The 15,986-nt window shown below is 49.9% G+C and overlaps 2 protein-coding genes across 8 annotated transcripts in view; one reads left to right on the top strand and one right to left on the bottom strand.

The window, feature by feature from the left end:
* The window catches only part of LOC105678230 (serine-rich adhesin for platelets), a 95,043-nt gene that overhangs the window by 24,128 nt on the left and 54,929 nt on the right, over window positions 1-15,986 (bottom strand). For all 3 annotated transcript variants that reach the window (XM_012377385.2, XM_012377386.2, XM_012377389.2), the window contains one exon: window positions 12,926-14,329. In XM_012377385.2, coding sequence (XP_012232808.2) covers window positions 12,926-14,086 — 1,161 coding nt within the window. In that variant the 5' untranslated portion in view covers window positions 14,087-14,329. The remainder of the gene's footprint in view (window positions 1-12,925; window positions 14,330-15,986) is intronic.
* The window catches only part of LOC105678238 (uncharacterized), a 279,329-nt gene that overhangs the window by 221,111 nt on the left and 42,232 nt on the right, over window positions 1-15,986 (top strand). For 2 of the 5 annotated variants that reach the window (XR_010890927.1, XR_001101679.2), the window contains one exon: window positions 526-3,523. The exons of the other annotated variants lie outside the window; for them this stretch is intronic. The gene's annotated coding sequence lies outside the window, so the exon portion shown is untranslated. Of the gene's footprint in view, window positions 1-525; window positions 3,524-15,986 lie in introns of those variants that run through there. 5 annotated transcript variants of the gene reach the window in all.

Below are 15,986 nucleotides of genomic sequence, written 5' to 3'. Positions count from 1 at the left end.
ACTCGACACTTTACGATCGTGCGCTCACTCTTTAAAATTTTAATGAAAAGACAATATTGCGACTAGTATCGACGATTTTCAACCGAAGAAACGCTTAACACTATCGATCGTGCTAATATGTATTACTATCGATTCAATTGCAACGAAATATTCTGAGAAATCAAACGCGATCTTCATATTAAATTAGTGAAACTCGGTATCAGATATTCCAAGCTCTATAAAGTGTGAAAATACGATAACTCTCATTCTCCTGTAATTTTATACGCTATTGGTAGAACACAAGATTAGTATTTAATAAAGGAATTTGAATACATAGTTCTCGAATATCTCAATCGATTATACAGGATTGATATAAATCTTTTATAAAGAAATTTTATTTTTGTAGAATCAAATAGGAAGTCATATTTATAGTATCAAAATAAAAAACCAGTATATTCCCGCATTTGTGTAGTGCCAAAATAAAAATCCGATACTTTTCGGAAATGTTTCGAGTATTAAAGTGAAATTTAATCTTTTTTTTTTCAGCGTATTTCGTGCCGACATTTGGAAGCCAAAATCTTTTCTCGACAACGGATTACGACGGTTACACGGCGTAGTAGAGACCTGCTGAAAATCGCCGGCTGCGTGACTCCGGCGCGGCGAGTTTTCGCTCGTTTCACGCTGGCTGCAAAAGAAAACGAGCGAAACGGGGCGGGCCAAGTACCAGCCGGCGGCGACCGCTCCGCTCCGGCGTCGCGCCACGAGGATTCGAAGAAAGTTCGTCGCGGTCGGTTAAATAGTCGGAGAGAATTGCAGCGCGCCTCTCGCTCGTCGCACGCCGTTTCGTTCCGTGGCGACAGATCGGCGAGCGTATCGATCGCGCTCCGTCGCCGCAACGCCGACGAAGGAATAATATCTCGCCGGGAGCGGTCGCGCGGCGCGAAAATCGATCATGTCGCGATGGTGAGTCCGTCCGGAACGGAACGGCCCGGCCCGGCCCCGCTTATCCCGCCGGCGGATCAAAAAGGAAAGAAGCGGAACGACGAAGTGCCGACTCACGCGGCGCGCTATCTGACGGGACAATCGATATCGTTGTCGAGGGAGATAATTCCGGGCGGTGGCGGCGAGAGCTGCATTCGGTGCCCCGATAACTACCCGCGCGTTATCGTTTAAACATTTTACAGGCCGTCTCGCGATAACGCGTTTTTATACGGAGACGATGCTCGTAGCACGAAAGCGATCAAATGAAGCGTTATCGGATATCGATTCGATCGTCGGAAGAAAGAGGCAATGATCGTCCCTCGAAAACGATCGAGGCGATTGTTCCGATAAACGTGAAAATGCGTGGTCGGACTCGGTGTATTCTCGCCTAAAAACAATCGCGCGCATTCGACGCGCGTGTAATCGCGCAGCGGAATAATCGCGACAGTCCGGCCGTAATTTTCCGACAGCGGCACGTTTTATTGCAGAACCCGAGCCATAAATGCGCGGTTAATTGCGCCGCCGGAGTGATTAGTTCGGCGAACAAACACGCCACACGACCGTCGCCTACGCACATGGCCACACATCGTGGGGGCAGATTTGCGGAAACTGTCGAGGCCGGCTGGCATTTCGCAGCCTCTCAATGTATTCCGGGCGCGATGTCGCTGGATAAAGCCGGGCCCGGGCCCGAGCGAAGGAAAGATACAACCGGGATTTACTTCGCCTTGATAAAGAGAGCAGCGCGATCGATGGCTCCTCCCTTCCCCCTCGGCTCGAGTCCTAATACCGTGCCGGTCACGTGCAGCCTGACAAACAAACTGCGAACAGGATAGGGGAGAGGGAACGGGGCGGCCGGCGTTCGCCGAAAATCCACGCAGTGAGAGGGACACAATAGACCTCCAGTTGACCGCAATCAATGAAAGTTCCAAACCCACCCTTCGGTGTATGATGGCCCATGACCGACACCGGCTACCTCTTTTCCAAGGTCGACGATCTCTCCCGCGCGTTGGGCCGCGCGTAGTAAATCATTTCTAGGCCCTGGTCAGAAACCTGGCCGGTTTGCCGGCGGGGACTTGGCGCGGTCGGGATCGGGCAGGCAGGCAGGCTCCTTCGACCCACAGTTTTACGCGTTTCAAGCTGCTGTAATGTGGGGACCGTGCGGCGGAATGTTTCCATACGACAGCCAGCCGCTCCATAAATAGCGATTTGGGGTTACGTCGGGCAGCATCGAAGCGTGCGTAAGCAATAAAATATTTACATATATTACTTTCATGCAAAGTTAGTTCGGTGTAACGTAACACGTTCAACTGCACTCTTTGCAGCATTTGTAAAATTATGTAGATAAATAAACTACATTTTATATAAAATACTTTCACCAACTCTTTCATTATTCAAAGTAAAAAAATACGACTGTACATATTTTAATGAATATGAAAAAACGGGAAACTTATTTTTCAGTGGCAATAAGTTTAATGCGCGGAGAGAAAACTCGTTGAAATAAAGAATCGTTCGACGAACGTTCAAGTGAAGTCTCTCGATGAAGAGATGACAATATCGCTTTCGAGAGGAGCCAGTCCACGCTTCCGGTAGCCACGGCCCATAAATTGGTGCAGCGCGCACACCGTGGGGCATCCTCGATGGTGTTTATAGCGGCGGATAACAAAGAAAGCAACAGAAACGCCGAAGTGGTAAGAGAGGCGCGGCTAATTGGCCGTGGATACCGGATACCGGGTGCGAGGAGTTTCACTCGAGAGCTCGTTTCTATCCCTCTCTTTCTCTCGCCGTCCTCGTCTCGCTCGCGTGCGGCATTCACTTCGGTCCCGGCGATCGCCGTCCCCAGGGAGGCAGGAAAACGTGTGCCGGATGCTCTAGCGAGCCTTCGTCGCACGGACTTGTCGACTTGAGGACCCGGCCGCGAGGGAATCGAACAATCGCGCAATACAGAGGAAGAAACTTGATCTTCGCGAAAATAATATCTGCGATACGAAAGAGATACGACATTTTGCGACATAAAAATGAGAAGGATCTTCGCGAAATAATCTTCAAAAGTCAAGTCGAAAGCAACTTAATTTTTCTAAAGTATTTATGACTTTTCGATATCAAGTAAGCGATATCGAGAATTAATATTAATTGATATAATTTAAGTTATATTTTCAATTTTAAAATATCGCTCCACTGTGCTATGTTAAATAGGAACGTTAATTTAGAGCTGGCTACTTACAATTTCAAGAATGGTTCGTGAATTACTCAGGCTTAATCTCAAGATCAAATTACCGCTATAGCGCGGTCAGACTGTGCAACCTCGTAACGTTCCGCTATTATGAAACGAGTAGTCATGTTAAAATGCTCCAAGACATTTCGAGAAACAAATTCCGCCCTGATCACTGTCCTCAAATAAGGTATGCGAAAAACGACACTCGATTCTATAAGAATTCTATAAGAATTTATACATTAAGATGCAATAAAAATATGAATTAAATTCATTTTGTCATCTATAGATTTTTTATCACTTTATAATGTATATAGAATAATTGTAATAATAAATGTGATATTATTCTGCGTATTTTATATATCATATTCGAGTGCGATCTTAAAAAAGCACGTACTTTTAAAGATGAAGCATGAACTACAAGTGGGTTAATTCCTTCCAACGTAACCGCGCCTAATTGACCCGGCTCCTCCTTTCCCCTCCTTCCTCCTCTTCCTCAGAACCACTATAATTCGCACGATAGAGCCTCTCGAAATCACGTCGTTCCTCGGAATCCTAAAAGACGCCCGACGGTTTCGCGATGAGAGAGAGAGAGAGGGAGAGGGAGGAGGAGAGAAGTAATCGGTAATACCTATCGCGAGCGATACGGCGAATCCAGAGTATCCCGCAGGGAGCAGCGATTTCCCCTTTCCTCCCCCTGCGGCGGCTTCTCGGATGGGACCGCGAGAACGGGTAAGTAGTACGGGAGCTTATTTGTAGCGAAGGGGCTCGACGGCGCTCGCGGTCGTCGGAAAGGGGTCGATACGTATCGCGATTTGCCGCGTTGCCGGGTTATCGGATGGGTATATCGGTCGGACGGGCAGAGCGGGAGTGGTAGGGAGATCGACTCACCCCATCTAATCCCACCGGGTCGACTCGTAGCCTACGTCGCCTAAGCACCTAAGCGCCCACGCCCGCGTCATCGGGTGTCGGACTGCCTACGGTAGATAAGGATCATCAAGGCGTGCTCTATCGGCCTCATCTCCGGCCACCCTCGAACGATCCCTCTCGCGCGCGCTTTCGGCTTCAGCCTTCTCTCTCTCTCTCTCGCTTTCTCTCTTTTTCTCTCTTGGGACACGAACAACGTAGAAGACAGTGGAATACGGCACCTCGGGGAAAAACGAGCGAGAAAGAACAGGAAGAGAGACAAAGAAGAAAGGAAGGAAGAGACCCGTTGGCGCCGATCGCGCCCGGAACACGAACGAACGAGGAGAGAAGGACACAGTAGGTTTCTCCGCGTTGCACGTCGTTGCACAGACGAACCGAGGGACACGGAGTCTATTTTTGTCGGGTGGCTGCGGCGGTGGCGGAACAAAAAGCCTGCGGCTTCCACCCTGGCTCTCTTGCGTCTTTCTCTCTCCCTCTCTCTCTCTCTCTCCCTTTATTTCTCTTCCTTTTTCTCCAGCCGCTTTTCCCCGCATTTCCCTCTTCGTCCCTTGCTCACTCGTCTGCCCCGGCTCACCGCCATTCTCTCTTTCCTTTCGCCACAGCGGTCCTCTCCTCGCTCTTTTTTCTCTTCTCGCTACGCCTCTTTTTATGCCACCGCACAGCTCCGGTCCGTCCCTGTCTCGCGCCCGTTTCCCCTCTTTGTCCGACGCGCGGGATCACCCTGTCTCTTTTTCTCCCTTTCTCTCATCTGCTTCTCCTGCACTTCCAAACTCAACCATCTCCGTCGCTTTTTCGCCGATACTCCCTGCTCCCCCGCCCCTCCCCCGCCCCTCTTCTTCGACGTGCAAACCGATCGCGCACGCGAGCGAGCGAGCGAGAGGACCAGAACCGTATAGAGGACGAGGGAGCGAGGAAGAAAGAGAGGATCCGAGTGCCGTACACATGAGCGAGCGAAAACGCGCCGCGGGAGAGCCGGCGCGAGAGAAAGAGAGGCGGGAGGGTCCAGGGGGGATTTACCGGCAAAGAGCGATGGGATACGCCGCGGGCGGAAAGAGGAAGAGGAAGGAGAGAAGCGGTGGATGCTAAAGCGCGGACGTGCGAGCGGGACGCAGCGAACGGACGATACGAAGATAGAGCGCGATAGAAAGCCGGAAAGGGAAGCGAGACGGGCGGCCGGCTGTGAGAGAAAGAGAGAGAGTGAGAGGGGGAGAGAGAGAGAGAGAGAGAGAGAGGGAGAGAGAGAGAAAGAGAGAGAGAGGGAGAGGGAGAGAGAGAATGGAACGGACGGAGGCAAGCAGGTTGGGGAAAAAGGCCGAAGCTCCCTTGGCGGCCCGCTACTAATTGCCGCCGGCCGCGGTTACGTGCCGCGCGTTATAGCCGCCCGAGTGTGCGAGCGGGGGAGGGGGGTCGACGAGGGGGAACCCGAGGCGGCCGGGGCCCCAGAACTCAGCCGCCCAGAACACACAGCCGGTCCCGAGTTCTCGGCGCGGTGCGTACGCGCTCTCGATCCGCCGCGCTCTTTCGTTCCGCGTAGCCCGGCACATGAACGGCGAGCCGGTATGTCGGACGGTATGCGAACCATCGGCAGAATCTCCTTGCTGTGAGAGCAGCGACGAAATTCGCCCCGCTACCGGGGATATTCCAGCTGCGGTTATAACGGATGCGTGTGCGCGTCGTCGCTGGGAGCATGGAAACTTTCGGAGGATAAATTCGACGAAAGTCCAGCTGGCATAATACGGGATCAGCGCGCTGTTATGGAAGGCAACTTAAAAGCTTTCCGCGTCCATGTTGATTTTACCTTTTTTTCGAACTCTGAAAATTTTATCGTCGACGTGCCCTCCTTCCTTCCAATATATTTGTTAAGAAAAAATCAAATAAAAAAAAAATTAATTTCGAATTTGTCTTTTAAATTGCGCATCCCGCATAAAATCCGGTAGATAAATACAATTATTTCAGAAATAACGCGGAACGAAATATCGTCCTCCAGATGTTTGTTAATTTTTGGAGCGGAGGGTGTGCGTATTCCTAGCGGTGTTCCAAGGGTGAACCAGAAACTCCGCTCCTGTTAGTTCATTTACACCGTAAGCGTGCCGAGTTAAGGCCCGGAAATCCAGGTTGCAGCGTCGTATTTCACGCTACCGTGGCTGCACCACCGCATCTACACCACTCCTTCCTCCTATCTGTGTACCCGGTGCAGCGAGTCCGTTTTAATGCCCGGCGAATTTAGCGTCTCGTTCCGCTTTCTTCGCGGATTGTCTCGCGACGAATTCGTTCTCCGGTCCCGCCCATCTCTACCTCCTTAGAATACAGCGATGCTGTTAACTCTTTTGTGACTGCATTTAATTTCATTAAAAAATGAGACTTGCACACATTGTCCTCAATATTTCATGCTAAATCTCTAACGTTTTATAAACCCAATAAATCTAATTAAAAAAAAAAAACCGGAGAATTAAAGCATTTTTTTCATCTACTGATCAAAAATTATTTTAGAACACAAAGGTTACATGGTATTTTTTTCACGTGGATAAAAATTCTTCGCAAATACATCATGAATTTTTACTTGTATGCGAGACTTGATTTTGTGTGCCGCAAAATTTGAATCTGGTCAAGAGAATGCTTCGCATAAATCGAGAGGCAAGCGTACATAGCATTATGTAACAATGCGGCAAATCGGCGGCGGTGAGAAGCTCTCAATTCTAGCCGGCTGAATACGCGCGTTCGGAGTAACGAAAGGGTTAATCTCGCGGTATTAGCACGAGCGCACGAACGAAGAGCATGCACTTCGGTTATCGATACGGAGATAGCGGCGATAACAATCTTTACCCAACATTAACGTCGAGATAAAGCCGCAGACGTAGCCCAACTTCTATGTGAATCGCCGCGTACGATTTTATAAATAAAATTCTGCTTGCGCAATGGTCCGAGTTTTATACCGCGAAGAAAAATATCACGTGAGGCGTTCTAATTTCATTACACTAAGTGGCATTATCGATATTAAAGAAGATCTCGCGTACTGCAAATACACACAATACATGTTATTTTAACAAAAAGGAAAAAAAATCGAAAAATATCTTTGTTATAATAATTGAAGTTGAAACGAGAGATATACTTTTCACGAACTAGTACTTAATTTATGTAACATTGTACTCGATTTTGCTCATACCAGCGGAAGAAAAAATATAACTTGACGTTATCGTTATTACATTTTCACAATGTGTATCTCTCTCTCTCTCTCTCTCTCTCTCTCTCTCTCTCTCTCTCTCTCTCTCTCTCTCTCTCTCTCTCTCTCTCTCTCTCTCTCTCTCTCTCTCTCTCTCTCTCTCTCTCTCTCTCTCTGTGTGACATATTTTTTTTAGAAAATTTAGCGTGTTTAAGTACTTAGGTAAAGAAAAATTATTTCTCCTCTTATTGTTCCGCGAGACAAAAGTTAGGTGTAGTTTTAAAAAGTCCAGTCTTTTGGAAATCGAGCACAGGTTCCACCCGGATCGGCGCGGTGTGCTAAAAATAAAGATTCCCGCACGAAGCTCCCGTCGTCGTCCGGAACCCTCCGTTCGTCCCTCGCGGAGACCTCACGCGTTTCTCTTTAGTGCGTGACTCAGCGGGACCGAGACACAGCGTATACGCCTCGAAGCCACCCTCGTTGTAGCTGCCTTCCCCCCTTTCGTCCCTACGCGCCGCCGCTCTTCCCGTCGGGTCCCGTCCGCCGCCGGTGCCCGAATGCAACCAGGCGGCGAACCCTGGCGCTCTCGACACTAACACAAACACACACACATACGGGAGCGCGCGCACGTACTTTCATTATCGAGGCAAGGGCGGTGATAATAATCGAGCGCCGCTGGCTGGGCCGCGCTAAGGGCTGCCGAAGGGCGCGTACAGCAGGATTCCATATGCGGAATATATCAGGCATCGAATACCATTACGAAGAGCGACTAGCGAACGTTCTCTTTACTTTTTTGTCTTCATTCCGACGCCGATATTCGCGAAATTGAATAATGTGTAATTTATAAGACACAATATTGATATCACTTAAAGTCCTAACCAAGTTCTAACATTAATATTTGGAGATTATAGAAATGAATATCTAAGAGAAAGGGGTAGTCTTTTCATAATGAAAGCTTTCAATGGATAAGCACCGAGCTTATAGAATACACTGATTAAAATTGGCGAAAAGTGAACGATACCGTGAACGTTATAATACGGAGAAGTGAATTTCGTTGTAGGGATCAAGTAAACTTTTTCCCCGTATGTATATATATATATATAAGAGTTTCCCGATAATGATTCTTCTTTTATAAAATATCACGCGGCACACCGACGGGTTGACGATCGATCGCAATTTATTTATGCGACCTCGTCGATGCAGCCTATTCGCAGCTGCCCGAAACCGTCTCGAACGGAGAGAAAGAGCGTGAACAAAGGACGGAGAAGGAGGAACCATTAGCGAAGAATTCGTAGCGTTCGCCAAAAATGCAGAGGACCCCGGGATCGCGTCGTCGTTTTGCCCGTTCCGCCTTGCTACACTCCTTCAGCGGAGGAGGTCAACTGTTTTATTGGCTAAGGGTCGCGGCGCACGCCCTCGGAACCACGGTTTCGGTTAACCGAGCCAAACCTCCGAAATCGGAGCGACGAATTATCGCCTTGGTTAACCTCCGCGCGCGCGCGGCCCGTCTTTTTCCTTGTCCGCCGTCGCCAACCTATTCCGCCGGATGTCCCAGTTCCCTTGCCCCATTGATTAAAAACTTTCAGCCGTGCACCGGGCGCTCGCAATTATCTCGGAAAATACCGTTGTCAGCAGTGTCGTCGCGCGCGTTTAGCGATTTGAGTATTCCATCAGATGGGATCTTTTTATCGCGGAAAAAGAATGGAAAATCGGATTCAACATTAAATGTATCACGAAAAGACAGTCTTATATTTTTACGCGCGTTCGTATTCTATGCGAAACATAAGCCTTTCATCATTTCTATTCAAAAATAATCAAAATTTTCTGTTTTTTAACACGAGCGATGGTATCTACGAATATATATTTTTTTTATGCAGCTCGTGCTGCAGAATCCACGAAGGATATATGTATGCGAGATTATCGTGTTTCTCACATTCTTATCAAAGATCAACCGACCGTACGCTACATATCTGATCGCCACAGTCAACCTAATAACGCTGCAATTCGAGCAGCGTAAGAAAAAAAAGATTTCCGCCGCCGCACGCATGGGAGAAGGACGGACAGAGCGCGGTTACGCATGTATACGCACATATACAGCTACGGCTACACGCCGGCGGGCCCGTGCTTGTACGGGACCTTTAGCGGCTCGCAAGCCGCAGTCGGGACGATCAATGACAACCTCTCTCTCGCGGCGTCCTCGTCGGGTTCACGGTAGGCATGGTTAGTCCGCTTTCTCTCTCTCTTTCTCTTTCCCGGTTTCGCATTCACGGGAGAGAGGAAGACGAAGAACGATGCAGCAAGACGAAGAGGGAGAATACCAGCGCTCCCTCTCAATCAAGATAGACGCGCGAGAGGCTTAGCACCGGGAGAGGAGGCGAACACGAGCGCGGCGGCGGCGGCGGCGGCGGCGGCGGCGGCGGCAGCGGCGGCGGCGGCGGCGGCAGCGGCGACGGCGACGGCGGCGGCGTTTCTCTTCGTGAGGGGAGCAAGCGAGAACGTCTCGAAGCCACAGCCGACGGAGCCCGACGAGAGGGGAGACTTATACCGCTTCGGGTCTCGGAGTCTCGTAGTCGACGCGAGGGCGGGGTGCGGGCGGGAAGGAAGGGTGGCCGATGTAGAGAGACCCGTGGAGTGCGAGAGAGGCACGAGAAAGGCACGGAACCGCGTAGCGAGACGGAAAGAGAAGAGAGCGCGAACGACCGGTAGACGGTACACGAAGCGGGACGAAACAGCAGGAAAGGATGTGGAGAGAGAGAAGGCGAAAGAACGGCACGGAGAAAGAGAGAGAGAGAGCGAGAGAGAAAGAGAGAAGGACGTGGAACAGGAGGAAGCGAGGCAGGACGGCCGGGAGGAAGAGCCGCGGCCTGTCTGTGCCTCTGCTTCGGAAAGTGACTAATGACTAGCCGGCCAGACCTACCTACTCCTCTGCCACCCTCGAGGCGAGCGAGCGAGAGAAACCGGCGTGGTGAAAAAGAGAAGAAGAGAGACTCCTCGCTCTCCCGTGAGAGTTATCGCGGTGGCGAACCTTTCCTCTCTGCCGTTGTTATCTCGCGGCCCTCGACGACGGTCAACCGTGAAAAATGAGTGTCGCGAGCGGGTGATATTTTGCGGGACGCTGTGGCGAAGAACGGAAATGGAGAGGCGAGAGTGAGAGACAGAGAAAAAGGGTGGGAGGGGGGGGGAGAGAGAGAAAGAGAGAGAAGAAAAGCAGAACGGGGAATCTCAGCGGCACGCAAAATCCCGTGAATGCCGCCGCCGTTGCCGTCGCTGGGCGGGACGAACGGAGAAGAGGATGAATCCTCTCCTCTCCGACCACCCGGAACTGTGAATCTCCGATCGATGGACCGAACGAGCGAGCGAACGAGCAAACCGGCGGAATTCTAAGCGCGCCCGCTGCGCGCTCTTCCCTTTCCGTGAGAAAGAGTGCCGCTTCCGCGCCCGGAATCCCACGGCATCGCGTCGCGCGCGTCAGACCCACGCAAACGGCAACGATATCACTAATAGAACTGTAATTTCGAGAGGCGAAGTATGAGAATAACATCTAGCATAATTACTCCCTTTTTCTCGTACAACTTGTATACAAATTATATTTTTACGACTCTTTGACCAAAAAAAAGTATGCATTAACACATCCAATTTTCTTACGACTGAAGACATATTGAAAATACAGACTATGTCGCTTGATTAGTATTGATTGTAATTGGTTCTGCGAACTAATGCAACAGCAAACGAGCGATCGAATTTGACTTCGACGCGCTTCGACGCGAGATGTTCCGCGAGATGCTTTGCGTTGGAATAAGATTCGCTGACGGCGGTTTATCGACGTGGAAACGCGGGATAAAATAAAGCCGTAATCTTGCCGGTGATTTGGAATATTCGAGGCGCGATATCTGATTTTTGTGAGACCGGATAGCGATCGGCGCGCGGTGCACTATTCCAGCCAAGGAGAGCTGTGAAAGCGTCCGCTTCTCGCGATAGAGTGAAATGTAATTGAGCAACGAGGAAAGGTATGTGTAAGAGAGCGTCTTACCGCGTCCGGTGCCTCTCACAGATATACGAATGATAACGGCACCGTAGCTCTGATAGAGGAAATGATAACGATGGTGAAATGAACGATGCTCGCGGTAATCAACGTAGAAATTTTTTCAACAATATTCAAGTTTTCTTGTCAAAATGCTATAAGAAATTTGTACAAAGTAAAAGAAAAATTAATCGAATTACTGCTAGAATAATTTTTTGATTTATATTATAAGAGAGAGAGAGAGAGAAAGATACAAGTATCGATAATGTCTAAGGTGTATTAATTAGGTTTTTATCCCAATATTCAACTGTAAATTTTACAGATTAGATTATCGTTCCGTTTACCGAGGTTATCCGTCATCTCATGACCAGTTTAATCAAGACATTCCGGCGTGAGTAAATCGTAGGATATTCCCGGAATATCCCAGCGCAGACCCCGATGATAGGGCGTGCACGATGGCGTGGCGCTGTGTAAGTAATTTAGCGCGTTATCGGAGAGCCTTGAAGCAGCGTATCTGGGCGTAAGGCGAAGTAAGGGGTTCTCGTGGGTTTCGTTTTGCCGAATTCCGCGAGGAAACGCGGGATAGAAAATCGCGGAAGCGTTACCGAAGAAACCGACCGAACGGAGAGCGGCGTGGCGAGAACGACCCCTCTCTTTTTTTTTTTTTTTCTTCTTTCTCTTCGTACTTGGCAAAGCTCCGACAACTGGATCGAAGCGCCGTTGCACTGACGGAGGTTTTTTCCCCCTCCGAGGGAGAGGCAGCGGCGGCGGCGGCGGCGGCGTCGGCCACCGGCCGTGCCGTTGTACGCGCGTATATACATAATTAGACGCAATTAAGCGGCTGCCTTATCTGCGCGCGACGAGTTCTCTCTCTCTCCCTCTTTCTCCCCTTCTCGCTTGCCGAGCGTGCCGCGCCCGAGATTTCTCGCGGTTTTTCTACTCGCCGTGGAGATAAATCCCGCCGACCCGTAAACCCCGCGTTTCAATGGGCTCTTCTCCGCGCGCGCCGTCGCGCGCGAAACGACCAATCTGCGTGGATAAAAGCGCGAAAGTCAATTTTCCAGGAATCAGGATAAGAAAAGAATTTACGGGCTGGATATGGGACAGTTTCGCTGCGACGTTATTACCTTTCGTACGGTTAGCGTGCGTAACGAGATTATTGCAATCGTTCCTCCTCTGATCATCTCTCTCTTCAGAAGCTTGAAGGATATAATTTTTTTAAAAATCCCAGAAGAATGTTCAACGCGTTGACATTAATAATTAAACTCATCTCCGATAACGGACAGTAATGATTAGAGAATTTTTAACAATTTTATAAATTTAAAGATATGTTTCATTGGATGTGAATCTTTCATTTCGGGGGTCAAATAAATTCTGAAATATTGAAAATCTTATAAATAAGAAACGCGCAAAGTCTATCATGATTTCAGTGATACGTCTCAACGTAAAGCTATCTGTCGCGTCTCGATCTAAATCACGGTGACTCTTCGATCGTCGAGAGATTATCTCTCGGACGCTTTTCGCAAACACTCGCTAACTTAATCCCGTCTCTCTCTCTCTCTCTCTCTCTCGGTCGTTCACGAGTTGGGACGTGAGGGACGTCCCTCGCGATTACGGACGGCAGGATAATCCGCTTGGACGTACTCACCTTGTTGTGCGGCGGCATCGCGGGCACGTAGAGCGGCGGATCCAATCCCGGACTCGTGACGGCGTGACGTCCGATAATCCTGTCGGCCGGTTTCGCGTCGTAGCCATCCGGCTGGCCGATGTGGAAACCCTTGTTCTTGACCCAGAAGCGGAACTTGCTGTTCTCCGCGCTGTTGGCCTCCTCGCCCCGCAGCGTCCGTAAGATGCGCGCGTATTTCTTAATGGTGATCGTCTTGGTTTTCGCCAGATCGCCGTACGTCTTGATCACCCACGGTTGATAAGCGGTGAACATGGCGTCGTTCTGAAACTTCCTCGACGCAGCGGCGGCTCCGTCAGCCCCGCTCGGGCCCTGCCCCTTTTGCACGCCGTACGAGCCGCCGTTGACGCTCGGCGACGACATGCCCGAGTAAGACATCGCTATTCCGCTCTTCGGGTCCACAGCGCCGTTCGCCGCGTATCCGTTGTTTAACGAGTTTGCGGTGCCGGAAGCGGCCAAGGAACCGCCAGTCATGTTGGAGATGTCGAGGTACGAGACCGACGAGCTCTTGCCGAGGTTCGTGGCGTTGCCGACGAAGGTCGCTATGGAGGTCGACATGTAGGGCGCTATCGGCGCAGGAGGCATGCTGAGGCTTCCGGCGCACAGGCCGGCCGTTTGTCCGCCCGTCAGGCTCAACCCGGCCACGGAAGCGTACGACGGCATGTCCGACATGTTCGACGTGGCCGACCAACTGGTGGCAAGCGCGGAACCCTTCGATATATCACTCGAGGAAGAAGCGCTGCTAGCCGTCGAAGTGGACGATGATTTTGTCTGGGTGGCCGATCTCGAGACGGAAGTTCCACGGCTCTTCGAGTTCTGATTATCGGCCGTCGAGGCACTCGTGGTCGTAGAAGAGGACGCTGAGCAGGTAGCGGGGGAAGAGCAGGAATTACCCTTCGCTCCGCTCGTCGAAGTCCCGCGGGACTTCTTCGTCGGCGGCTCGTCCCGGGAACCGCCGTTCATCGAGTTCAGATTGCCGTGGGACGGGCTGTTGTTGTTCTCGTTTCTCGAGCGCTTGCTCGACGACGACGTGCTCGTCGCCGTGGACGGCGATTGACTCGAGGGAGTCGGCGAGCTGTTCACCGGCGCTCTGCGACGTAAACCCATCATTGTCGCACTGGCCATATTGTCATTCGCGTGTCTACGCGCCACGATCGCCGTTCTATTCACTGTTATCTCGCAACATCGGCACTGAGCACTTTAATCACTAGAGTATCAGAGATCATTCACAATCACACGTAGTAACACTGTGACGTTTGTTCGGCTGACGATGATGAGAGTCCTTCGCGGCGGCGCTGTTTCTTCGACGAAACGCCCCGACGTTTTCCTCCGGGGACGACGATGATGACGATGATGACAATGGTGCGTCTGAAAACAAAAGAGGGACGAAATGTGACGAGGAAAATTAGCTATGCGCAATTAAGCGGCGGAAACGTTTAAACGCGAGGGCGCCGCTAATGGACTACTAGCCGAGAGTGGGTGGGGACTATCGTCAGTGGGAGAAGCGGATTATAAGCTGCTCGGATATAATACGCGGCAGAAATTCACTCGGGAAATTGACTCCCGTCGCCTTCCACTTTCTGTCCGATAATAGACGCGGCGCCGTCCGCGCGAAACTCGCCGCCTCGCACGCTCGATCCGATCCGAATCGCTCACGTCTCTCTCCCGTGCTTCTTCGGATCCGTTGATCCGTTAAGCACTCAGCGGTCTTGGCCGATGTGTTTATTTTGAAAGTGATGTAAACGAAATTTCCGAAAATCTCGCGAAAATGGATACGCGAATGACGGTTTGTGTTTCTAGCTTCCTTAGATTCATCACGCTTCGAAACCCGCTGCTTTTCAAATAAACGGCTCGCGACTAAAATCTACATACCTTCCTACCTTTTTTTCGTTTCTAGAAATACAATCGAAGTATACTGTTGTTGTAAACAATGGGAAGGATTGAATTTCCTTCGCGCCTGAAATAGAAGCCTCGCGTTTTTTCGCGATTATCAGATTTCAGCTCTGAAATCGCGTATGAAGAAACGGAAAAACTTTTCGCAAGAGCGGGGCACTAGTATAGTCAACGAGGCTGCCGCAATTATCCAGCGGCTTGCACGACGTACTAAACGGAAGAACCGGTTAGCCACCGCAACCTTCCTTTCGCGCGTGGGCCATTTTTGCGCTCCGCGTATATACTCGCGACATCGAAACTAAAGTGTAATGCGCCACGTGTCATCCGAAAAAAAAACACCCCGCTCTGCAGGATCGAACGGCTTATTGCTCTCAACCTCCTGCGGCGACACGGGTGGTGGTGGGGCCGGAAAATAATGAGATATAACGACCTAAAAATGAAGCTACCCCATCGCACGGTTCTCACCCCTAGATACACTTCGACACCCTCGATGTCACGCCCTTCGATGGACATTCTACCTCTCGGTGATCTATCGAGACACGGTACAAAACTGCGACAAACATAATCGCATTTTCCTATCTCTAGAAATCTTTCTTAATTTCTTATCAATATTACATTATTAGTATAAATGAAAAAACTGAAATTATGTACTGAAAATTCAAAGTAGCTAAAATAATAGTAGCTACGAATTTTTCAATCTGTGAAAGAGAAAAATGTTGTCTAAATCATGTTACACATATTATTAAATTTGATAAATCACCAATGACCTGCCGTTTCACGCCAACAGCTTCAACTACAATGTATAAAATTTCTCTCTAATAAAAGAAAGCTGTTATATCAACGCTTTCGTCTGAGTATATAATATCAGGTGTGAATTCGTATATCCGCATATCACCGCAAATGTATCGAAGATCTCCAGGATAAACGCGGGGCCGAATAGTACAATCCGCAATCACGGTGCGAACCTAAGAGCGGGAACTAATTCAATAAGGTCAATCGAGCCGTCCGTCCACTTCGGCAGCTCGCTGTAACAGCCGGAGGACGGGTTGCCCTTAGATCGTAGAACTAGATAATCCTTAGAATATCGAATCACTCGCGGCCACCGGTCTGAAATATCACTTGAAAATGAAAA

The sequence above is a fragment of the Linepithema humile genome, chromosome 6 (assembly GCF_040581485.1).
Source record: "Linepithema humile isolate Giens D197 chromosome 6, Lhum_UNIL_v1.0, whole genome shotgun sequence".
Lineage (NCBI taxonomy): Eukaryota > Metazoa > Arthropoda > Insecta > Hymenoptera > Formicidae > Linepithema > Linepithema humile.
This window is presented reverse-complemented; position numbering and strand designations above follow the sequence as displayed.